Source organism: Macrobrachium nipponense, chromosome 24, assembly GCF_015104395.2.
Source record: "Macrobrachium nipponense isolate FS-2020 chromosome 24, ASM1510439v2, whole genome shotgun sequence".
In the NCBI taxonomy this organism is placed as follows: Eukaryota; Metazoa; Arthropoda; class Malacostraca; order Decapoda; family Palaemonidae; genus Macrobrachium; species Macrobrachium nipponense.
The window spans coordinates 63,181,468-63,207,716 of record NC_061091.1 but is presented as its reverse complement, the minus strand read 5'-3'; the positions used below and the strand labels follow the sequence as shown (position 1 = coordinate 63,207,716).

At 42.6% G+C, this 26,249-nt stretch overlaps 1 protein-coding gene across 3 annotated transcripts in view; it reads left to right on the top strand.

Annotated features, from left to right (window-relative positions):
* Window positions 1-26,249, top strand: part of LOC135205679 (glucocorticoid-induced transcript 1 protein-like) — a 379,652-nt gene that overhangs the window by 106,702 nt on the left and 246,701 nt on the right. Inside the window, exons 1-2 of one of the 3 annotated variants that reach the window (XM_064236589.1) lie at window positions 4,200-4,344; window positions 16,919-16,945. The exons of 1 other annotated variant lie outside the window; for it this stretch is intronic. In XM_064236589.1, the coding sequence (XP_064092659.1) occupies window positions 4,303-4,344; window positions 16,919-16,945 (69 nt within the window). In that variant the 5' untranslated portion in view covers window positions 4,200-4,302. One more of the 3 variants, XM_064236591.1, reaches the window with a different exon arrangement.

Genomic DNA, 26,249 nt, shown 5'->3' with positions numbered 1-26,249 from the left:
CCCCGTCTCTGTTGTTCAGTAATGAAACTCTTGTCATATCTAATTAGATGAGTATAAAATTTTTTTTTTGAAAATATGTATGTGTGCGTATTGTGCTTTTTGAGTTATGGTTGTTGTGAAGAGTTCGGGGATAACTCGGAACAATCTTTATTTCTAACATGTGGTTAGGATCAGGTGGTCGGGATTGATTGTGTGCTCCTTCATAAGGTGTATTGTCATATAAGTGGATCAGCACCCATTGACAAAGTCCTTTCAGGCTTTGCCGAGTAAGTGGATAAGACCCCTTCGGCAGACCCACAAGAACTCTTGGCCATAGATCATATATCTCGCTAAAGTTTCTTGAGGTGATGCAGACTACTGGGCAAACACCCACGAAGTCTACCACCTATCAGGTAGGAACCAAGGTTTTATTTATACCTACAACATATGTTGTTTACCTGTCTATTCCATAAGTAGCTGTCTCTTACCCTCCACCAAAGGGTGCCAATCAGCTATGTATATATCTGACAGGTAAGTTGATTGTATGAAAATGATATTATGTTACAATAAAGTTTCATACATACTTACCTGGCAGATATATACAATTAAAGGCCCACCCCCAGCCTCCCCGCAGGAGACAGGAAGAAGAGAAAATATGATAGAAAAACAGGAATGGGTCCTAGTCCTGCCGCCCCAGGCAGGCCCGGTAGATCACCTGACCTACCTGTAGCGAGTGGCGCGAAATTTGAATTTCTGTCGGGGACGACGGAGTCTTAGCTATGTATATATCTGCCAGGTAAGTATGTATGAAACTTTATTGTAACATAACAATATCATTTTGTGATATATATTTTTTTTCGGTGAGGTTTTTCCAAATGAAATTTTTGGTCAAGAACATGCTTTCAAAGTTTGTAATAAAGATTTTCAGGCTGAAAAATATTTTTCAGAGATGACATTATTTTACTCCAAGCTTGGAGAGGTATCACACTGAAATGAATTATACTACTAATAATAGATACATAAGTATTTGAATGATTACATTTATATCATTTGCATATTTTATTACTCTACTCTAGTAAAACATTATAATAACAATTTTTCAAAGTTAAAATGGCAAAAATTTATCAATTATCAAGACACTGATCTCATCACTAGTGGCAATAGGCTTGTAGCTAAAGGGTTAAGTGCTCACCGTCAGTCCTTTTTTCATGTTCATGATGGTTTTAGGGTGAAAAAATTACCAGAGCAGTTCCTCAGTTCTTAGTGCCCTCTGTCAGGTTTACCATGGGTTTCACTCCAGAGGTGTTGCTGCCCATGCACATTTGAAAAGGTTTATTCCTGGTCTGTAAATAAGAACATCTTATTCTTTTTCTTATCAAACTGAAGGGATTTTATTGCAAGTCATTCAGCTATCCTTCAAGTAGTTGAGTGATGCTTTGTGTTTTAGCAGACTATGCTCTACTTGCGTTCATCATTCTGAGCAAGGCTCTTGTTCTTTGATCAGTCCTTGTTAATAAAGACGACTGTGAGAAGATGATTGCTCATATTGTATCTCCTTTTTTGTCTCCCCCCTCCCCCAATAGCAATTCCCAGTAGGTTTGGAATGGGTTGATATAACCTTTTGGGTTGATTATGGCACTGTCTCTCGGTAGGCTCACAACTGCATTTCTTTTGTTACACCATTTGACATTATTTCTTAGATACTTGAGAAGCAACAGCAGATACAACTTGGCATTCACTTATATTTTGTCGGTTCAACTAATACTCAATTAACACTTCCTGTCAGAAGTACTTTTTACCTTTCCCTTCACTGATAGACGATGGAGTCAAAGAGTACAGTACGTATTCATAAGTTTTTCCATGCCCTTTCCTAACAATTATTTCTTAGTGCAGCTGTGAGGTTGTCCCCCTGTCATATTTTTTAAACTGTTTTACTCCCAGTGCTTGCCTTTGGCCTAAATTTTATGTACTATTCCATTCCTTCCCATCAGCCCCCTCCTTGTGTGGTATTGACAGGATTCCATTGCCTTCCCAAAGGGAGGGCCATTGTTTTTTTTTTTTATGTCGCAGGAATCAAACATGGAGCGACTAGAGCTTTGCATGGTACTCCTCCAATGTTACTGTCAAGTCTCTGTGCTTACAGCTTTCTCATATGCAGTGGTCAAGTGGAAGGAGAACTTGGCACCTCCCCTTCTGACCCTGCATCTCTGATTAGTCTGTCAGGTCCCTTTAGTGAGAAAAGGACCTACCTATTTTCTCATGTTTTCTGGTTCACAATGTTAGGGGTTGAAATTTCTCATTAAGGTGGATCTAAGGTTACATTCAAAGAAGGAGCCAGACATGATGGTTTCCTTTCTCACTTCTAAAAAAATAAAGGACACCTGTATGCCTCTGGGTTCTGTTCCCTGGGCCTTGAATGCTGCAAAAGCAATTTTTGTAGCTTTCCCAGTGTTGTCGGGATAAGTCTGCATCTCACCTAAGTTTCATCTTGGGCTTAGGTTGGAGAAGAGACTCTTGATGGTCTCTTCAACCCCTTTGCGCTCTAGCCTCTATGCAACTTGTAGACAGGCCAACCATGTTTGGCTGGTTGGATAGATGTAGGCAAGCTGCATGACTGAGCACTTATCTAATGACTCAGGTCTCATGATGTTCTGTCTCTCTTGAATAGGTACAGATGGTGTAGAATGCTATCACTATTTATCAATGGATGATGATACTGCTATCTCCCAACTCGCATTTCCCATTCTTTTATGAAAATGACAGGTTTCCTTTTGTCTTTCCTAGAGGATGGTTCAAAATGGTTAACAAAACTCATGCACAGGGATCATAAGCCTTGTCTACAAGCTATTTAGGAGGCTCATTACACTTGACCAGGAAGCAGGCATTTCCAGGGGGTGATAGACCATCCTGTGAGTCTCATGCCTTTGGCTTAGACTGTTGGGATGTCATGTATATTATTAACCTTGGGTTCTAATTCTTTCAGAACAATGCCAGTGCTCTTCTATGAGATGAAAACTTCTTCCTGAGGAGTGGCTTTCCCTATATTTAAGACAAAAAATGTATTCCATTTGGAACTAATGCAAATTCAAGATAATTGGCACTTTTCCTAGATATACAACCCTGAAGTCTTCATCATAATCCTACCTCAGACTATTCTTACATTTATTCCTTCAGCTAAAGGAAAAAGCTCCTTGGTATCCAACAAATCAGTGGGCAGTTTACCACCACCCACCTACCTATCACTTTTAATTATCTTGTTGCCAAACTTGTACAACTGAACCAGCTGTGCACCAAGATATAATAATAGATTTAGAGTCTGTATTTCTGGGAAAAATGGTAAGGATCATGATTTTACAGAAGTACAAACCATGACATTTTATGTAGCAATATTCTTCAGCATGAGCTGGAATTGGTCATTGAAACCTGGTATAATGGTAGATAGATAAACCAAACTTTTTTTTTATACAGAATCCTTCTGGTGAGAACTGGAAATGGTCACTGAGGCTTGGTAAGAAGGTGATTAATTAGTGGTAGGTAGGCGCAATGGCCCACCTTATCAATTTGGTTGATACGCCACTTTTCCTTTGGTATCAGTGATTATGCAGGGATGACTGAGGTAGGATTATACAAAGACTAGGTTATATATCCAGGAAAATAACATATTTATGGATAACTTATACTTTCCCTTGACATAAAACCAAAGCCTTTTTTTATTGGATCCAGTATCCTGGATACAATCTCTGAAAATTAGTAAGAAGGTGTTTAATTGATGGTTGGCAGCAAATTAGGTTGGAATTGTTGAGTAGATTATGAAAGAAGGCTCTCATTAGTATAAGTAGGGAAATTTCAAACCATCCTGAAAATTTTATATTTGTTCCTGTAAGAATAAAAACTACCATCTTCTATAAAGTTACCCTTAAGGCAGAAGGATCACCATTCCTCAGGTGGGATGATCATCTCCCAGAACTAATTGCCAGTGTTCTACCTCCACCAGGCCACAAGATACAACCAAAGAAAAATGTCATGATTCCTACTGCACCTCTCCCACTGCAAGGGAGATCACTCAATGCACTACTTGCAGGGGGAGAGATGGAAGTAAGCCATTTCCCTACATGTAGAATATTTTTTGGGTCAATATTACAAGAAGACATTAGCTCACACAACGACACTATTCCTTTTGCAATGCCTCAGTACTTATTTTTCTCTATTTTCACTTTCAGTAAAAAGAAAACATCTAAGCAAAAACAAAGTATTCAACAGCCAAATACTCAAGTGTAAACAACAGCAGGTCTAGCAAACAGAGAAGCATGATGCCTTCACTAGATGGCAGCCAAAGAACAAGGGGTGCCTGATGACATTAGGAGAGTAAGGGGTATTTCCCTATTTACTCCCTTAACCACCAGTTACCGAAAGATTGCTCAGTGATCATGTCAGCCAAGATTCCTCTAGGCCCTTTTACCTCATTTTTTTTTCATTTTATTTGTTTATATATTATTAATAAGTTAATATGATTATATATATATTAATATTAGTTAATTAAATATTAAAATTAATATTAATTGTCTATATATATATATATGTTTATTTTATATCTAATATTTTTTTTTTGCATATCCTGCTAATACATACAGGTGTACTTAAAGACAGGTTAAAACATAGCCTTCTTCCAACCTTGTTGAAAATAGTAATTGAAGCCAGTGAGGAGTAACTTGAGTAGTTGTGCTTTAGGAGGATGTTTGATTATGTACAGGAAGTATTAGAGCCAATGTCATGATCCTTTGTTGTGTTAGGGCCAGTCTTTGCTTAGTTTGTGCAGTTTATTGTCTCTATTGATATATTGGACTGGAGAAGTTACATATGCACAGTTACTTTTCTCCTGGGAACAGTTTGATCCTTTTGGAAACTGCGTCTTATTTTTAGTATGTGATGATTAGTGTTTGTCTCTTTTTTTTTTTTTTTTTTTTTTTATATAAGGAGGATGCCTTTTTTGTATGTTTTTCAGAGTAGATGTGTTTACTCATGTTCACATAAAGAAACTTCTCTGTTGATGCTGTTATATTGAAAAAGTGTGTTTAGTTTTTTTATAGGTAGTTTTCCTATGACATCATCAGATGAGCAACTGATAAGCCGCTGCCTGTTTTAGGTCAAGCATTGTAAACAATGAAAATATCAATTTCATACAATGAACTTACCTGTCAGATATATACATAGCTAAGACTCCGTCGTCCCCGACAGAAATTCAAATTTCGCGCCACTCGCTACCGGTAGGTCAGGTGATCTACCTGCCTGCCCTGGGCGGCAGGACTAGGAACCATTCCCGTTTTCTATCATATTTTCTCTGTCGCCGGTGGTATCAACATTGTTGTTACTACCTCCTGACTGGAATTCGCTTTTCAAGACTTTATTGATCATCTTTATTGGATTTCTTGGTGACGTACTGGATCGTTGTTTTGGCATTCGCTACTGTGGACTGGATTTGGACTTGCTTTTGATTTTTCTAATAGAATGTCTGATTCAAGTGTTAGTGTGAGAGTGTGTGTGAATGTAGGCTGCAAGGTGAGGATACCGAAGGCTTCGGTTGATCCTCACACTTGGTTTTACTGGTAATGTCGTAAATGTAGGGGGTTTGGCTGTTCTTTGGCTAACACCTGTATTGAGTGTGAAAAGTTGGATGCTAATGAATGGAAGACTCTAACTTCTTACTTGAAGTAGTTAGAGAGGGATAGATTAAAGACGGGCTGCACAAAAGAGTGTGAGTACAAGGCCTATTGAGCCTTTTTTCTGAGTCTAACTCTCCTTTTGTTATTGAATATGATTCTCCCTATGTATCTGAATCCTCACAGGCTTTGCATTCGGATTCGGCTTCTGAAATCGCCAATCTGAAGGCTACTCTTCGTAAATGAAGACAAAGATGGCGGCCATGCAAGGTAAGGCTAGTGATTGTGAATTACAAAGTGAAGTGAGTGTTCCCAGTGTTGTGGAGGGGGCGTCTGACCGTCCCTGCGATGCTCCCAGGCCTAGACCTCTTCCAAACTCACATACCCAGAGGAGTAGGAAAGTCGAAAGTCGTACGGAGGTTGTGGGAATACCCCAACGGTCAGGCGTCCCTTCAGCAGGTTTCTGTTTCGTTACAGTCTGCTCAGGACCGCTCGAAATAAGAAGGCGTCCTACGAGATTGTTTCTCGTCGTCCGGTTTCTCCTTCACCTAAACGAGGTGGAAGGACTCGGATCTTTCTAGGCCACTGAAAAGGCATTGGAAAGAGCGCGCGTTCGACTCGAGCCCGGAGCGCTTCTCGGAGAAGCTCCTTCTTCTATCAAGAAGGCTAAGCTGGTTTCGACGCCTCCTAGAGCTGTATTTGATGATCGCACTCCTTCGAGTTCTCCTGCTTCTTCTATTGAAGAGGACGCTGGGGTGGCTTCCAAGAGGATTTTGCTTGCAGTTCAAGAGCAGATTGCCTCTTTGGTTGGAGTTCTTTCAAGGGATCCCCCTCGCAAGAAGGACGCTAGACTTCCTATTAACCCTCTTAAGCCGGAGCCCTAAAATCAAAACGTCTCCCGTATGCCGGTCCTGGTTTGGAGTTGAGCGCGGAAGTGGAAAAAATAATTTTTTCAAAAAATTACAGCGCGCGTACTTTTGAAGATTAAGAGTTCATTTTTGGCTCCTTTTTTTGTCATTGCCTGAAGTTTAGAATGCAACCATCAGAAATGAAAAATAATATCATTATCATATGTAAATAATGCGATATATGGTAGCGAAAAAAAAAATTCATACATAATTGTATTCAATCACGCTGTGCAGAAAACGGTCAAAGCTAACCAGTTACTTTTTTTTGCGTTGTATTGTACACTAAATTGCGATCATTTTGATATATAATACATTGTAAAACAATAAAATTAACACCGGAAAAATATTATCACAAAATGATGTACGAATTCGTAACGCGCGGACGCAAAAAAATATTTTTTTTCAAAAATTCACCGTAATTCTAAATAATGTTCTAGAGACTTCCAATTTGTTTCAAAATTAAGACAAATGATTGAATATTACGATACTGTAAGAGTTTTAGATTAGAATTGCAGATTTCGACCATTTTCGGACGAGTTAAATTTGACCGAATGTCGAAATTTTAATATATATATTTTTTCATATGCACATATTTCGAAGATGAAAAAGCTAACAACCTTCAATTATTTTTTTTATTGTATTCTTCATGAATTTGCGCACATTTTGATATATGAAACTCTATAAAAAGGCTAATATGAAAAGGAGCAAATATTAGGATAATGCCATGTACGTATTTCGGAGACTTGCGGCCGCGAATCGGCGCGCGGAGTGAAGGTAAATATATTTTTCAAAAATTCACCATAAATCACAATATTGTTTTAGAGACTTCAAATTTGTTTCAAAATGAAGAAACATGACGGAATATTACTAGGCCGTAAGAGTTTTTAGCTTACAATTGCGTTTTTCAACTATTTCGGTAGAGTCAAATTTGACCGAACGTGGTTTTTTTTTCTTATCGTGATTTATATGCAAATATTTCGAAAAAAGAGAAAAGCTACAACCTTCAATCATTTTTAGTTGTATTCTACATGAAATTGCGCACATTTTCATATATAAAACTTTATGAAACAGCTAATTTTAAATGGTGCAAACATTTCGACAATCGCACAAAAAAATTCTGTTTTTTTCGGAAGAGTTACCGCGCGAACGTAATTTTTTTTTTTTTTCATAAATTCACCATAAATCAAAATATTGTGCTAGAGACTTCCAAGTCGTTGCAAAATGAAGGTAATGATTGAATATTACTAGAATATAAGAGTTTTAGCTTACAATTTGGCGTTTTTTCGACCATTTCGGTAGAGTCAAAGCTGACCGAAAGTTGAAATTTTTTTGCACTTAACGTTATTTATATGAAAACAATATTTCAAAACTGATAAAAGCTACAACCATGGGTTGTCTTTTGTTGTATTGTGCATGGAATTGCGCACATTTCCATATATAAAACTTTATGTAACGGCAAATTTAAAAGGGTGCAAACATTAGGACAATCGCAAACGAAAAAATTTATCGGAAGAGTTGATCGCACGAACGTAAGGAAAAAGTTTTTTCATAAATTCACCATAAATCGAAATATTGTGCTAGAGACGTCCAATTTGTTGCAAAATGAAGGCAAATGATTGAATATTACTATAATATAAGAATTTTAGCTTACAATTGCGTTTCTCGACCATTTCTGTAGAGTCAAAGTTGACCGAAGAAGGTTGAAATTTTTGCACTTATCGTTATTTATTATGAAAATATTTCAAAATTGATAAAAGCTACAATCATGAGTATTTTTAGTTGTATTGTGCATGAAATTGCGCACATTTTCATATATAATACTTCATGTAAAGGATAATTTAAAATGGTGCAATAATTATGTCAAAGTGACGAAATAATTTCCGAGATGTGTCACTGATACTTTTTAGTGCGATAAGAAAGAAATTCGCGCTTGCGCGCCTGCGTAGCGATTGTAAACAAAACAACGCCTTGATCCGTGAACTCCCAGCATCCCCCAAGGCGCGTGATACAAAAGTTTTCGGCTGGTAGGCCTATAAGTATTTTTCCGCGAATTTTTAAAAAAACTTTTTTGAGCCGACGTATGATACGTCCAATCGGCATACGGGAGACATTTTGACTCGACGTTTAATACGTCCAATCGGCGTAAGAGGGTTAAGAAGTCTCGTCTTCTTTCTCCAGCCAGACGTGAAGCGTCCGCCAGACATGGGACGTCTTCCAGGCACGAAGAGTCGTACAAACGTCAGGATCTATCCGAGCGAGTTGCTCGAGATCAGGATACGCTCAGGCCTGAGGCGCCAGCCAGGCGCGAAACTCGCTCGAGATCAGGATACGCTCAGGCCTGAGGCGCCAGCCAGGCGCGAGGCGCCAGTTAGGCGTGAGGATTCAGCCAAGCGCGAGGCGCCAGCCAAGCGCGAGGCGCCAGCCAAGCGCGAGGATTCAGCCAGGCGCGAGGCGCCAGCCAGGCGCGAGGAGTTGCGTGAGGCGCCAGACAAGCGCGAGACGTCAGCCAGGTGCGAGATGCCAGCCAGGGCTACACGCTCCAGCCAAGCGTGAAGCGCCAGCCAAGCGCGAGGCGCAAGACAAGCGCGAGGCGCCAGCCAAGCGCGAGGAGCTGTTCAGGCACGAGAAGTCAAGCAGACGCGAGACTTCTTTTAGACGTGAGAGAGAGTCGGTTCACTCTATGAGCCCCTCTCCTAGTAGGAGTTTGTCACCAGTAGAGAGAGAACGGGATGAAGATCCTCTCGTTTTTCAGGCCGGAGATTCGGAAGAAGAGGGTGACGGGAGAGAAGGAGTCTCGAACTATAAAGTTCTAACTGACCTTCTTTTACGAGAATACGGAGATTCTTTAACTCCTGCCGCTCCTCCTTCGCCTCGATCACTGTTTTCGAGTGCGATTGTGCCTAAGTCTTCGTCGGTCTTGAAGATGAGACCTACGATCTCTATGAAGAGAGCGCTTCAGTCCTTAGACAAATGGATGTTGTCTAAGAAGGATCTGGGCAGGACCACCTTCTGTATGCCTCCAGCCATACTTTCTGGCAAGAGAGGTTTCTGGTACCGAACTGGGGAGAACATGGGCCTTTCTCTTCCAGCGGCAGCCGAAGCGGACTTTTCAACCTTGGTTGACTCGTCAAGGAGACACGCTTTGAATGGAGCTCGCGTGTCTTGGGCTATTTCGGAGACGGATCATCTCCTCAAGGGACTCTTCCATATTTTGGAAGTGTTTAATTTCCTAGGCTGGTCCTTGGGGTGATGTCTAAGAAAGCTCATGACTCGGATGGTCTTGACCCCGAAGTCATTCTCAGTATTCTTGCTTGTATTGACAAGGCGGTACAAGACGGATCGGGAGAAATCTCCTCTCTTTTTCGGAGCAGTACTCCTTAAGAAGAGGAGTATTTTTAGTTCATTCCTAACCAAGGCGGTTTCCTCCCTCACAGAGAGCAGCCCTGATTTTCGCTCCCATGTCTGACTTCCTGTTTCCTTCTCAGTTAGTGAAGGACATTTCTCGATCACTGACTGAGAAGGCGACTCAGGATCTTCTCCTGCAAAATGCAAGGAAGAAGAGACCTCTTGTTTCTGTTGACAAGAAAGGACCGACTCTACGGTTCAGCCCTTTCGATGGGCCTCTCTCCAGAGCTACCTCTAAGAGAAGAGGTCTTGAGAGGAGAGGTAAGGCTCCTTCCCGTCCCTTTAATTTAAAGGGAAGGGAATGAGACAGACAGCCTCCAAACACCAGTGGGGGCCAGGCTTCTCGAATTTGCAGATGCCTGGTCACTCATAAACTCAGACGCCTCTTCCATGTCCATAATCAGGAAGGGATATCTTATCCCCTTCCAAGACAGTCCTCCACTAACGACCATTCCGCGGGAACTGTCAGCCTGATACAGGGACCCTGTACTGAGGGATACTCTTCGTCTGATGGTGAATCAAATGTGGGACAAAAGAGCTATAGAACTGGTTCTAGAGCAAAACTCTCCGGGGTTTTACAATCGGCTTTTCCTGGTTGCGAAAGCCTCGGGGGGCTGGAGACCAGTTCTAGATGTCAGCGCTCTGAACAAGTTTCGTTCGAAAGGAGAAGTTCTCTATGGAGACTTCGGCCTCAGTCCTTGCGGCGTTACGTCAAGGAGATTGGATGGTGTCGCTGGATCTCCAGGACGCCTATTTTCATGTCCCGATTCACCCTTCGTCGAAGAAGTTCCTCCGTTTCATGACGGGGGGAAGGATCTTTCAGTTCAGGGCCTTGTTTCGGCCTATCCACAGCTCCTCAGGTCTTCACAAGCCTGATGAAGAATGTGGCGAGGTTTCTTCACCTCAAAGGTGTCAACATCTCTCTATATTTGGACGATTGGCTCATCAGGGCCAGAACAGAGAGACAGTGTTTGGAGGACCTTTCTTTGACCCTAGACCTGATAAAGGCGTTGGGACTACTCGTGAACCTCGAGAAGTCACAGCTGATTCCCAGACAGAACTTGGTCTATCTGGGGATTCAGATGGATTCTCGGGGTTTTCGAGTATTTCCTTCGCAAGAGAGAATCGTGAGAGGCTTGGAAAAAGTCTCTCTCTTCTTAGGGAAAGAACGAACTTCGGCGAGGGAATGGTTAAGCCTACTAGGCACCCTTTCCTCGCTCGAACAGTTTTTTCCTCTAGGAAGACTACATCTTCGCCCTCTTCAGTTTTTCCTAAGGAGATCGTGGAACTGGAAAGACGGACTTCTCTCCGACAGTTTTCTCCTTCCAATGGAGATGAAACCACACCTGCAATGGTGGTTGTCCCCTCTAAAAGAGAACAAGGGAATTTCTCTGGAAGTTCCGAACCCAAGCCGAGTGTTGTATTCCGACGCATCGGAGAAGGGTTGGGGAGCAACACTAGGAACCGAGAGAAGTGTCAGGCACCTGGAAGGCAGCACAGGTGTCCTGGCACATAAATTGCAAAGAACTTCTAGCAGTTCACTTAGCGCTAAAGTTCTTCGAACCCTTTGTGACGAACAGTGTGGTCCAAGTGAATGTGGACAACACTACAGCCCTGTCCTACATTCGGAAGCAGGGAGGAACGACACTCAGTGTCGCTTTACGAGATAGCAAGAGATCTGCTAATTTGGGCCTCACAAAAGAAACATCGCCCTCCTAACAAGATTTGTTCAGGGGACGAAAACATCAGGGCGGACAGACTGAGCAGGAGAAGCCCAGGTCCTTCACACAGAATATACTCTTCATTCAGAGGTGTGTCAGAGTCTTTGGGATCTTTGGGGCACTCCTCACGTAGATCTGTTCGCCACATTCCTTTCCAAAAGGCTGGAAGTCTTTTGTTCAGTGTGGAAGACCCAAGAGCTCTCGTGGTCGACGCCTTCCTGCTGGACTGGTCTCATGTGGACGTGTACTTTCTTTCCCCCCTTTCAAAATCCTGGGACAAGTGTTGAGAAAGTTCGTAGCGTCCAACGGACAAGGATGACCCTGATAGCCCCGTTTTGGCCAGCACAAGATTGGTTTGCGAGGTGCTGGAGTGGACAGTAGACTTCCCAAGATCCCTTCCAAAAAGGATGGATCTTCTCAGACAGCCACACTTCGAGAGGTTTCAATCAAAACCTCCCCGCTCTCGCTCTGACTGCCTTTCGACTATCGAAAGACTTGTCAGAGCGAGGGGGTTTTTCTCGCGAAGCTGCAAGCGCTATCGCTAGAGCCCGCAGAGCTTCCACTAGACGAGTCTATCAGTCGAAGTGGGAGGTATTCAGAAGGTGGTGTAAGTCTAAGAAGTTGTCCTCCTCCAGTACCTCTATAACCGAAATCGCCGATTTCCTATTGTTCTTGAGAGAGGTCTCTCATTTGTCTGTATCGACAATCAAAGGATACAGGAGCATGCTGTCGGCAGTATTTAGAAACAGAGGCCTAGACATTGCTGACAATAAAGATCTGCACGACTTGATTAGATCGTTTGAAACGACAAAATCGAAGGAACTAACTCCACCCAGCTGGAACCTGGACGTAGTTCTCAAGTTCCTTTCGTCTGACAGATTTGAGCCTCCCCACGTAGCTTCGTTCAGGGATATAACAAGAAAATGCTTGTATCTCCTATCTTTGGCGACAGCCAAAAGAGTTGGCGAACTTCATGCCCTAGAAGATGAAGTCGGCTTTAACAAAGACCTCGGCCTTTGCTCGTTTTAGAACTCTGTTTTCTAGCGAAGAATGAAATCCATCGAATCCCTGGCCCAAGAGATTCGAGATCAAAGGCTTATCGAGTCTAGTAGGGAGAGAAACAGAGAGGTCTCTTTGCCCGGTAAGAGCCTTGAAGTTCTTCTTACAAAGAAAGAAACAAATGGGAGGCTCTAGACAAAGTCTTTGGTGTTCGATTAAGGACCCCACAAGAATCATGTCTAAGAACGCACTAGCTTTCTTCATTAGGAGCGTCATTACGGATGCTCACAAGTTCTGTCCTGACGACTCTTTTCCGCTTTTTTTTTAAGAGTAAAAGCCCATGAAGTTAGAGCAGTGGCGATGTCTCTCTCTTTTCAGAAGAATATGTCATTAAAGAAAATCATTGACACGACATATTGGAGGTGCAATTCAGTTTTTGCATCTCACTATCTTAAAGACGTTCGCGTGACCTACGAGAAATGTTTTTCTCTGGGACCATTTGTATCGGCGGATACAATACTGGGTACGGGAGCAAACACCAATCCTTAAATTTGTACATACCTTCTACTAGATATGTTCTAGATTCCTGCTGACAAAGAGGGCTTGGTGCTGCACTGGCGGCCAGTCTCTGTTGTTCAGTAAGGAACTCTTGTGATATCTTTTAGGGAGTATTTAAATTTTTTTTTTGAGAATTTTTGTATAAATAAGTTTTTCGTTTCGAGTTATGGTTGTTTGTTATGAGTTTCGGGGATAACTCAGAGCAATTCTATATACTAACATGGTGGTTAGGATCAGGTGGTCGGGATTGGTTATGCTCCTTCACAAGGTGTGTTGTCATAGAAGTGGTCCAGTACCCATTGACAAAGTCCTTTTAGGCTCTGCCGAGTAAGCGGTTCTTATACCCATCGACAGACCCACAAGAAACTCTAGCCATAGATCTAATATCTCGGCTAAAGTCTTGAGGTGATGCAGACTACCGGGCTACAGCCACGAAGTCTACCACCTATCAGGTAGGAACCAAGGTTTTTTCTTTTATACCTACAACATATGTTGTTTACCTGTCTATTCCATATTAGCTGTCTCTGACCCTCCACCAAAGGGTGCCACTCAGCTATGTATATCTGACAGGTAGTTCATTGTATGAAATGATATTGTTATAATACAATAAAGTTTCATACATACTTACCTGGCAGATATATACCGATTAATGGCCCACCCAGCCTCCGCCCCCGCAGTGACAGGTGGAAGAGAGAAAATATGATAGAAAACGGAATGGTTCCTAGTCCTGACCGCCAGGGCAGGCAGGTAGATCACCTGACCTACCGGTAGCGATTGGCGCGAAATTTGAATTTCTGTCGGGGACGACGGAGTCTTAGCTATGTATATATCTGCCAGGTAAGTATGTATGAAACTTTATTGTATTATAACAATATCATATTTCGTTGTTATTCTAAGGAATCATGAACCATATGAAAAATGGCAAGCAAGGACAATTCACAAAAAGAAGATAGATTACATGGAGTTTCTGGAGTTTGCAGTGCTTGAAAGATATACATATACGTACAAATGAACGGAAACTTGTAAGTAACAAAGACCCGTACAAGTTGACACCTGAACAATGGAGTTCTGATGTGGAATTGCTGCCTACAGTTGCACATACAGATATTGTGAACTATTTCATTAATGGTGTAAGCCACTACATATTGGACCAGCTCAACGCCTACAAGTCTCTGTAGGCTTACAACTATTTTGTATGTGACTGGGTGAAGGATCTTAAACAGATTGCTGGAAAATGATTCTGCATTGTCACTGCTTGGGTTCTACATTCACAGAGGTTGTCCACACCACCACTGCAGCCATGGGTAATCCCTTTGCCAGAAGGAGCCATGTGGTTTGATTAAAACTTACATTAAGCCAAGGTTTGTTACACACAAAAAATGTGTACCAAACCTTGGCTAAAATTACAATAAGCCAAGGTTTGTTACTCACAAAAAATAATCGCCTCAGTGGTGTGATCGTTATGGGCTTGGCCTGCCACTTCGGTGACCACGAGTTCGATTCTTGGGCATTCCACTGAGGAGTTAGAGATGTGTATTTCTAGTGATAGAAGTTCACTCTCGACATGGTTCGGAAGTCACATAAAGCCGTTGGTCCTGTTGCTGAATAACCACTGGTTCCATGCAATGTAAAAACACCAAACAAACAAAACAAACACAAAAATATGAATATTTTTCACTTCGATTAGAGTAATAGTTCTTTTCGGGGGATTTGGTTAAGTAGTTCCAAAAACTTTTACCGTTACATATTTATAAGATAAGATTTGTGAACAAAACCAGTAACCTACATATCTGCTTACAATTAAGCCCTTTCGATAATGGATAAGCTCGTTTTTACTTTATATAATGGGGCATATATAGTTTTTACTTTATATAATGGGGCATATATAAGATGAATGAAGGTGTGATTTCAAAATTTAAGTCACCATTGCTGTTAAGTGCCACAATAATATGCTGAAAGTGTGGCATGATGACACAGAAAGGATTGGCTATAAATAAAAAAAACAGCTTTTTTAACTTAAAATTGAATATGTAATAGTTGTTTTCTGCATTTGTTTATATCGTGAAACACTCTTCCCAAGTGACGTTTCGGAATTTGGCTGAGAAACCACGTATGGATTTTTTATGTTTGTGTGTAGTTCATTATCCACTACTTCAAGTTTTAAACATTTTACCAAAATAACTTCTTAGCAGCTCTAAATCATGTCATTTGACAGAGAACACAGTGGCTGTTAATGTCTTACATTGTGAAATATTTATGAAGCCTAATGAATTACTTTGTGAAATATTTATGCCCTGGGCTTCTTTAATTATTCACCATTATCATTAGTTACTCTAACAATTACACAGTAACAATTATCACTAAAAAAAGTTTTCATAGCAGATTTTCTTATGTTTTACGGCTGAAAATTAGCCTTGTTTATCCTAGAAATCCACAGTGCTCTCCTTCTTTCATTTATCTCTTGAGTTTTATCTTATTGATTTCTCACAACAGCAAGGACTGAGTAATACAATTTGCTATCTCTGTTTGACCTATTGTGGCACCCAAACACACTGCAAGTGTTCATCATATTTGAAGGATTAATAGGTAGAATATCATTGCAAATTTCTGAAAAATCGTGCTTATCCAGATTGTGTGTTGCTTTTGTTCAACACATCTGACTTATAACACTGCTGACTAATGTGTTTACATCTGGGTCTCATTCGGGATCAAAAACTATCTATACCGTAAATTTTGTAGTCATTGAGATGTTCATCCATTTTCATATGCTGGACTTGACTCAATTTAAATACTGTGTTGTTTACATAAAAATAAGAGGTCTGCAATTTTGTAAGGATGTACAGTACACAACCAGTCCCTGGATATCAGGAGTGTGCTGATAAGTGAAAACTGCCATTAACCAAATCTCAGCGATTTATGGCGCCAAGTTTTGGTTAATGGCGCCTCTGTTAGGTATGTTATGGTGCCGTAACTATTATTGGCACCTTATGGCACCGATAACTGAATCTTGGCCCTTTATGGCACCATAAATTGCTGATTTTATGGTACTAGACAAGCCCCATTAACCAAGTCCACCGCTAACTGGGGACTGCCTGTATACACTCTGGATAAATGTTTCATTCCTGTTATCCTTTATTTTTTATGGTAACAGGATTTCTCACTTCAGCCTCTCTTATTAGTAAACATCTGTGGTAGTGTGCTGAGTTTATAAAGTGGTATTTGTTAGAGCTAGGGAAAGGACCACTCTCAAACAGTGGGTTTACCTAACATGTCGCTGGTTGGGTAACCATTCAGCACTGATAAGCTACAGTCAGACATCAGGCATAAGTAAAATTATGAGTGCCTTTAACAATGGAGCTGGAAAAACAATTGAAATTTAGTATTTTTCTGGAAACATAAAGCTCCATTTACTCCTGACTAACAGTATGAATGATCCAGCTTTGAAAGCTGTTTTGCTGAAATGCAGCCTTTTATCAAAGTTCTTTTGTTGTTGGATGTTTGTTGAGTCCCTGTGTCAAAACAGCACTTGATTTTACAGGCACCAATAGAAATGCTAAAACCTCTGGAGTTCCTACGACTATACTTTTATTGTGATTTTATATTTCTAATTTTCATATTGATAGTGTTGGTATTTGTTTTTTCATTGTTTCTTTAATTCTCATATTACATGTTGTTTTTCTTTTATTTGCAGGTAATTCAGTGCTGTTCTTTTCAAACAGTAAGGCTTAAGACATAGGAAATTGACCTTCCTGAATTATTTTATATGTCCGGCTGTTGGTGATTGTTCTTAATGACAATACAGTAACGATAGAGTGTGCTATAGTCATGTGTTCATCAGATTCAGGTAAGTATTTTTGTGATTTGTAGTTGTCATCCTCATCAGCCTCCATGAACTACTTTTTGTTAAAGATTTATGATATGGTATACTATTATGTTTCTTTCAGAAACTATGTATATAATTTATAAAATTTTATTGTATCTTCACGAAAGTATTTATGAATTCAGTTTTGGGTTGTTTTAGAGTTTTTAGTATTTATCTTTCAGATTAAAAGTATTACCGGTATGTTGGTAACATACTCTAGGAAAAAGTCTTGGAAGGGTTTTTATCACTGACAAGTTTCTAGACTAGTTAGGCAAAAGAAATTCCCTTGTGAGATATTCATCCAGAGGAACTAATTTGTCAGTCGATGTCAAGCTATAATGCTTGCTACCATCTATTTTAACTTAAGAAATATACCCCATTCCCGTGCACTTAAAGTAATATGATGTCGTTTGGTAAGAATCACATCATTCACTTTGGTAAAGAAAGTTATAGTGGAATTGAATTACTCTTAAGGTATCTGACTCTCAGGCCTTTTTGCTTGATTTGAGAGAAGAAAGCAGAACTTTTCAAGATTAAATCTGGATTTTTGTTTGTTAACTTGAACTCCTTCATGTTATGAAGTTTTTTTTTTTCCACAGACTCATTACATATAACTGACTCATTACGTATAACTAGCCCGTTTTAGGGGCAAATGAAGTACTACCACACATTTCATTCTTTGTTCAGAAGAGAATGGCAGTCGTCATCCGACAGCCCCACATATCACATACGGATCCATTTTCATGTTTGTGAGACTGCTCTTGTGAAGTATCGACATTTTTTCTTTGGATTTCCTTGAATTATTTCCATTAAGTCACGTAATTTGTTTCATACTCATCCTCCTTGAGATAAAACATGAAAAAGTTAGTTTTCAATGGAAGTTAATAGCTGCTGGTTAGAGATGTTTCTTCTATTATTGAAGGTATTTGAATTATAGTAGGATAATTATGAGTACTTTTTCTTGTTTGTTTGAGAGGAAGAACATGGCCTTTGCTTCAGATAATGCTAACAAGTGTTGAGTTTTCCCCATTACGTGTGTTTTTGGCATTTAAACATTGTTCATACGCGAACAAACCTTCGGTCTTGACAATAGGATAATTTCTAGTGCCCAGCTGGATCCGGTTGTCTTAACACACAGAGGGTCGGCTAGAGGCGGGCAGTATAATGTTAAGACCTCAGGTTTGTAGTTATGAAAAATACAAATTGTCTTAGAAAATTTGTCATTTGTTCATATGTGAACAAACCTTCAGTCTTAACAATATGATAGACTCATACTCTGAGGGAGGTACAAGACATCCTAAACTGGCTGGGGGCTTACCCACCAGTCCAGCTTCCAGAAGAAATGACTTCTGGAGAGGGACTGAAGCTTGTTGAGAAGCTAGATAAATTGATATCTAACCACTCAGACCCCGAGTAACGTACAATGATATAGTGTGGGAGAACCATTGTATAGGGAACCAAAGAGAAATTTTGACTGTCCAATAGCAAACCAATAAACCAGGGTTTGTACTACTCCCCAACTCCTCCTTGCCAAGGAGTGGAGCATATGCTACTGAATAGAGGGTTTGATATTTGTATATAAAGCAACCACACTATCAGTATGACTACCTTACTCACCTGTATCAGACCAGTCCAGCGAATGACTTGTCTATTCCTGTACCCACCCGAAGGAAGAAGGAAAGGTACAAGAGAAAGAAAGGTACAAGAGAAAGAAGGAGACCAGCCAACTCACTCATTCTCTCATCCACACAATCATCTTAGGTTAGATACAAAAATGCTCTGTTAAGGGCAACTATGAGTTACACAACTTGTTGGGCAGCCACCACAGGACCCAGGAAAATGTGTTCGCAGATCTGTGGGCAACATCCTTAAGATAGAAAGAGGTGAACGTGGACTGGCGTAACCAAGTACCAGCGCTCAGCACTCTTATGTACTGCCAAGTTCTTTTTGAAACCCAGAGGGGGACCAATACCCCTAACATCATGCACTCTAGCCTGCACAGATGTGGTGGTGGAATCATCAAGAGTCAAGTATGCCTGTCTGATGGCTTCCCGTATCCAAAAAGAGATAGAATTCTTAGACACCTCTTTGTTCGTACGGTCTGTGCTAACAAAAAGTTTGCGGCAGCCTGGTCTAAGGTGCCAAGTCCTTTTAAGATAGCAATGCAGGGCCCGGACAGGGCACAAGAAAAGCTCCTGAGCATCACCACTCACAAAGTCATTCAGTGATGGAATGGAAAACGAAGTCAACCTGTCATCATGCACAGAGGGATTTTGGGTCTTGGCCACGAATTCCGGGACAAATTCGAAAGACACCGACCCCCAACCCCTGGTGTGCTTCACATCATAGCTCAGACCGTGGAGCTCTCCTACCCTCTTGGAAGATGCCAAGGCCAGAAGGAAAACGGTCTTGAGCGTCAAGTTCCTGTCAGATGAGTGACGCAAGGGCTCATATGGATTCTTAGTGAAGCTCTTGAGAACCAAGGAAACATCCCACGTTGGAGGCTTGATCTCTCTAGGAGAACTCGACTGCTCAAACCCCTTAACTAGCAAGGAAAGTTCCCAGGAAGATATGTCGATACCTCTAAGGCGTAACACCAAACTCAGGGCCGCCCTATAGCCTCTGATGGCAGAAACGGACAAACGTTTCTGGTCTCTTAAGGAAGGTTAAAAAGCCTGCTATTCGCTGAATAGAGGTTGCGAGTGGAGAAAAACCCTGTTTACGACACCAATCACAGTAGATCGCCCATTTGCCTCAGTAAACCTTGGAGGTCGACTTTTTGAGACTGCTGGACATATGCCCTGCTGCTCTCTGAGAAAAGTCTCTCACTTGGAGGAGATACTTGATAGCCTCCAACCGTGAAGAGACAGGGATTCTACTGACTGGTGGAACCTTTCTGCATGGGGCTGACACAGGAGATGTTGTCAAGGGGGAGTCTCCCTCGGAACCTCTGACAACAACGACAGCAGATCTGGAAACCATTCCGCCTGAGGCCACAGAGGGGCTACCAAAGTCATCCTGAGACCCTGTGAACTCATCAGTCTGTTTAGAACTTGACAGATCAAACAAAACGGAGGGAAGGCATACACCTCCAGGTTGTCCCAGGGATGTTGGAATGTGTCCTCTGCTAATGCTAAAGGATCTGGGACCACTGAACAGAATATCTCCAGCTTCCTGTTGAAGCGAGTCACAAAAAGGTCCAGCATGGGTCTCCCCCAAACCTGGAAAAGCTCATCTGCTACCACTTGATGAAGGGACCACTCTGTGCCTTGGATCTGATCCCGACGACCGAGTTTGTCTGCGACCACATTCCGTTTGCCTGGGATATACCTGGCTGAGAGCTCTACCGAATTGCTGACCGCCTACTGGTGAACCTCGACGGTCAAGGCGTGAAGTTAACGAGAAACCATGCCTCCCTGGTTGTTCACATAGACTACCACCGTGGTGTTGTCCGACATGAGAACGACAGAATTACCCTCTACCTTCTCCCAAAACTCCTTCAGACCTAGGAAGGCTGCCTTCAACTCCAAGACATTGATATGTTGCTGCTTGTCCTCCAAACTCCAAATGCCTGAAGCAATGAGGCTGCCTAAATGAGCCCCCCCAACCTGCGAGGGAGGCATCTGAGAACAGAAGGAAGTCTGGTGGAAGAGAACGCAGAGGGACACCCTTCGAGACAGAGGAACCTTTAACAGGGGTGAGTACCCCGCCGGAGACCATAATTCTCCCAGTTTCCATTGCAGAGACCGAAGATGAAGACGCCCATGAGGGACCAGCTTCTCCAGGGAAGACAACACTCCCAGAAGAACCTGCCACTGAAGAGTTGACTGATGTGGTTCCGACAGGAAGTCGCACGCCACCACCCGCAACTTCTCCCATCTCTGATCCGATGGGAAAACTTTTGCCACTGTCGTATCGATGACCATGCCCAGGTGATTACGATGCCCAGTTCCTGACAGAACCGAAGTAGACCATCTGTTTCCTGCAGCAGCTTTTCCCTGGAAACAGGTAAGACCAACCAGTCGTCGAATTACCTCAGCAAACGGATCCCCTGAGCATGGGCCCAACTTGACATGAAAGAGAAAACCCTTGTGAACACTTGCGGGGCTGTTGTCAGCCCGAAGCTATACGTATAGGACTTTGAACTCGAAGACCTTGTCCTCAAGAGAGAAGCGAAGGAACATCCTGGACATCGGATGAACAGGGATTTGGCAGTAAGTCTATCGACAGCATGAAGTTGCCTTCCTTCACGGCTGCCAACACCGAACGGGGGTCTCAATCTTGAACCGTCTCTTCCTGATGAAGTGATTCAAGGTGGATAAGTTGATCACAGGTCTCCATCCTCCCGACGCCTTGGACACCAAGATGTGACTGTAACCGGAGACGGACGTACCACTTCCTCTATCGCATCCTTGTCCAGCATCTACTACACTTCCTCCCGAAGAGCCAAGAAATTCAGAGAATCTGGAGTATATGCCGTCTTGAGCTGCAGCTTGTCCGACAGAGAAGGATAGAAGTCGAATGGCAGTAGGTACCCCACCCAAAGGACATCTACCAATCATCTCTCCACCCCATAACTCTGCCACTTGGCCCAATGGCCCGCCAGGCACCCCCCAACCTGTGGCGCAGGAGAGGGAGAGGCGCCTAACCTACCAACGACACCCTTTACCTCTGCCCCTTGGGCCCCTTCTTGGCTTAAAGGAACGAGAGCGAAAGGGATGTTGATCCTCTGACCTAGGCTTAGTCGAACGGGAAGGCCCTGCCGAACTCGAATTCCTCGATGACCTACCAGGCAACAATCTTCTTGACTGCTGCTGGACAGGGGGAGGAGGAAGAGCCGGACATCTTTGATGACGAGACTCCGACTTAGACACAGCTCTGTCTTTGGTGTCAGCCCAGTGCCGGTCTATCGCATTCTTGTGCTTGGTCCGAGGAAACAAATGTTGGGACTCCAACAGATCTCCATTCCTCAATGCCAGCAAGGACTCCGTGTCAACTGATCTCTCCATCCTAGACAAAGCTGCGTCTCTTCTAAGCAGAGGAAGGTTAGCCCATAAATTAACACTGAGGTGAGCCATATATGAAAATGCCTTGCCTCCAGACTGCAACAGTCTGGCAAGCGAGGATGCACTCACCAACCCTTCTGGGGACCTGTCAGAAGTCCAGCCAAGAAACCGTCTGCAACATGGAGGCTGCCGTAGATTCCAATGCTGAAGCATCTTGCAGAGACCACGACGGAGCCACTGACCTCACCTGCTCCAAAGTCAATCCCGGCTTCAGGTGAATGATGTCTGGGTTAAGATGGCGCGGCATAAAAAATGTAGTTCATAGCATAGTACTTCCTATGTCTCGTGAGAGGCGGGGATAGTGGCTTGGTAGAGCCCCTAGAGCGAAGCGAACTGTCCCGAACGGAAACAGAGGCGTTTACCTTTTGCAAGACCGACTGGACGTGCCCCGACAAGGGAAGCTGAAGAGATGATTTGGGATCCTGCGTAGCTCCCACCAAAGCTTCCAAGCAAGAAGTGTAAGATGACCGAGCCTGAGTCCTACTTTCCAAATTGTTTAACCCACGAATGAGATTAACAACTTCTGAAAAGGGAGACAAAAACTCTTGCGTGTCTCCCTCCTCCTTCTCTGGCAACAGAGACCGACGACGAAAAGGATGTGTAGGCTCCTATAAGGCACCTTCCCCATTTAAATTAACGGAAGGATCAGCAGCCAAACAGACCGAAACACCAACTAACCTGTCTGGGCTGGGTCCACGCATCGGCTCCCGAGACGAACCCACTATAACACCGGGAACATCACTATGTACTCCTCCAACAGATGACTCATTAACAAGTCCATGAATGGTCACAGGCGTGGCAGATGTACGAACATGAGTTGAAGAGGAATCCCGAACACTCGAGATCGAAGGAGAATCCCCAAGAGTCGAACTCTTGGAAGCACCAGTGAGAGGGGCAGGCAAACGCTCCTGCTGCACCAACTCTGCACTCACCACCTTTGACCTCTTGACAGGCGCTTTGAGATCCTTACGGCGACGAATAGGCCTTGGAGAAGAAGGAGCACTTTAATCATGTGCACAGGCAGGGGAGGTTACAACACGCTCGCAATGTGCATGGACGGGGGAGGTTGCAACACGCTTGGGATGTGCATGGACGGGAGAAGTTGCAACACGCTCTGGATGTGCATGGATGGGGGAGTTTCCAACATGCCTGCGATTCAATGCAGAGGATGAAGCAGCCACTGCAGATTGTACAAGGGAAGATACATTAACACTTTCCGAAACACCAACACATGAGAACACGTCTGCGTTGTTCCTCCCTCGTAGGCGAAGAAATAGCAAAGTCCTTAGCCTTCCAACGCTTGATACGCCAACGTGGCTTAGAGGGGGAAGAGGGAGAGGAAGACAGCACTGGTTTCTTATGCGATCTCTTTGCAGGAGGCGGGGACGAAGCAACATGTTTCCTTCCAGTCCTTCCAACCGACAAGGCAACCAACTTCTTAAGCACTGCCTGGCATATAACCTCAGACTGATCTGCAAGAGAAGGCAGAGATGACGTCACGGCTGAGAGAGGCAATGTAGAGGAGATGACTGGGAGTGACGTCATCGATGGGAGTGACGTCACAGCTTCCCCTTGGTGTGAAGGGGAATCAGATGCCACTGGTGGAGGAATACACAATGACGGATCCTGTGACGTCATCAATGGGGCTGACGCCACGGCTTCCCTCCGACTGGAAGAAGTGGCAACAGACTGGTGGAGCAATACAAAATGGCTGACCTCGGCTACCCACGAAGACGAGGTCGGGAGGAGGGGGAATGGCCTGGCCAGCCTGAGTAGGGGGTTAGGGAGCCTCCACAAAGTGGCTAGGGGACCCCCTAGCCCGAGCGTCTTTCAAATCACTGCCATCTTGGACGCCTCCGACTCTGGAATAAATGAGAATGTTGAAAAAGTCTCCCCCTTCCCGGTAATCAAATTAACTCCCAAAGAAAAAGGGGCGACATTACAAAAATCAGCCTGGTGGCCTCCCGATACTTCCAGCGACGTATCAATGGAAGAAAAAGAAAGAGGCACAGGAACAACACTACTATGGGGGGTGAATACTGCAGGAGACGAAGCATTGGGAAGAGGCGATAAACCTTCCCAAGAAGGAAGAGTTGAAACCCTCCGATGCTCTCTCTTGCTATAAAACGCCTTCCACTGCTCTTTAAGCCATGCCCGGCATTCCGTGCAAGGATTCGTTATAGTACAAAAATTAGAACAGCACCTGCTACGCGTGATGTGGGGATCAGTCACCGCCGAAGCCAAGAAACGAGAACACGGAAAACCTGGAATTCCGGGGCACAAACGTTGACGAGGCCGAGAAGGAGCAGAAGAAGCCATAATATCAGCCAAACACACACACACTAAACAAGCGAAACGGGCAATTATTATTATTAATAGGGGTTAGTTTTTCCAGACCTCTGAGTCTCAAGTAGACTCTTCTCGGGCTGGTTCTCAGGGATCAATCCTGAGAAAAAAAAAAAAAATTAGACTTTATTTGAGAAACCTGTTTTATTTAAAAAATTTATGATGTTATTAATTGAAAAATCCCTGCTTTCAGCAAGAATACTTTTCATTTCTGAATTCCGTAGATAAATAGATCTTTGCTGTGTCCAATTTGGGTACTCAACAAGCAAATGCTGTACTGTCATGGGTGTTTGACATCTGTTACATTTCACTGGGTCAGCATGTGGTGTTGACATCAAGTGACCATGTGAGAATCTTGTGTGTCCTATACGGAGCCTTGCTAGGATCACCTCTTTTGATCTTTCCTCCTGTGAGGATGTCCTCCATGCATATACTTCAGTTTTTATGTTTTTAAGTTTATTTGTTGTTGGCACCGAGGCCCATTCTCCTTTCCAATCCTGGTAAATCAATGCTTTAACAGATTTTACCCAGTCTGACACTGGGGCATGTGAAATTGTTGGAGGGATAGTGCTGGCTAATTTGGCAGCAGAGTCTGCATATTCATTTTCTTTTATTCCCACGTGTGCTGGGATCCAACATATTTCCATTGATATTCCTGATTGGAGGAGTTGATGAATTTTTATTTGAATTTCCTGTACTATTTGGTTTCCTGGTTTATACTGTCTTATTGCATCTATAGCGCTACATGAGTCACTGAAAATAACAGAGACACTTGCTTTTGCCTTAGATATCATATCTAGAGCCATCTGTATGGCTGTGACTTCAGCAGTAAATACTGATGATATTGAAGGTAGGCTTTTTTTTTATTAACATCTTTTTCGAATATGCAGATGCTCCTACTCCAACATTATTTTTGGAGCCGTCTGTATATACCATAAATTTGTCGCCTTTTCTTCTAATGTGCTCCAAAGCATGTTGGCGGTACATTTCTGTACTTGTCATTTGCTTTTTGAGTAGATAAGACAGGGAGGTACATATCTTTACTCGATTTAAAATCCATGGTGGTGGCAATTTCATTGGTGGGTGAAAAATTGGATCCATATTATGTATGTTCATTATGTATCTAGCTCTTTTTGGGAAAGAGCTAGTACTATTAACTGCTGTTACTGGATTACAGTTTTGGAAGCAGTCAGCTGCAGGAGACGATCCCGCTTGCATTGAAAGACCTCTTTGTATTGTTATTAAATTACGGTGATGTTTTAAGGGCAAAACACCTGCCTCCACCAAAAGTGAGTTTGTTGGGGACAATCGGAATGCTCCTGTGCACAATCGCACGCCTTCATCGAGAGATTTTAATGCAGAATCTGAGGCGGATGAATATATTGGACAGCAGTAATCTATTATGGATAAGACTGTTGCCTTATATATCATTAATAAAATGTCTCGCTTTGTTCCCCGATTACTGTGTGATAACTTTTCTAATATGGCAAGGGCTTTGATGCCCTTGGCTTTAATGTATTTGATGTGCTCTTTCCAATTTAAATGTTGATCAAATATTACTCCTAGATACTTGATTTTTGTACAAAATTGTATTTCAGTGCTATAAAGATGCAGCTTGATTGTTTGGTTCTTCATCCATCTTTTGTCTTTGTAGAAGACGATTGCTTTTGTTTTATCAGTTGAAAATTTAAATCCAACTGAATTTGTCCAATTACATATATTTGAAATGGCAATACTGAGAACTCTCT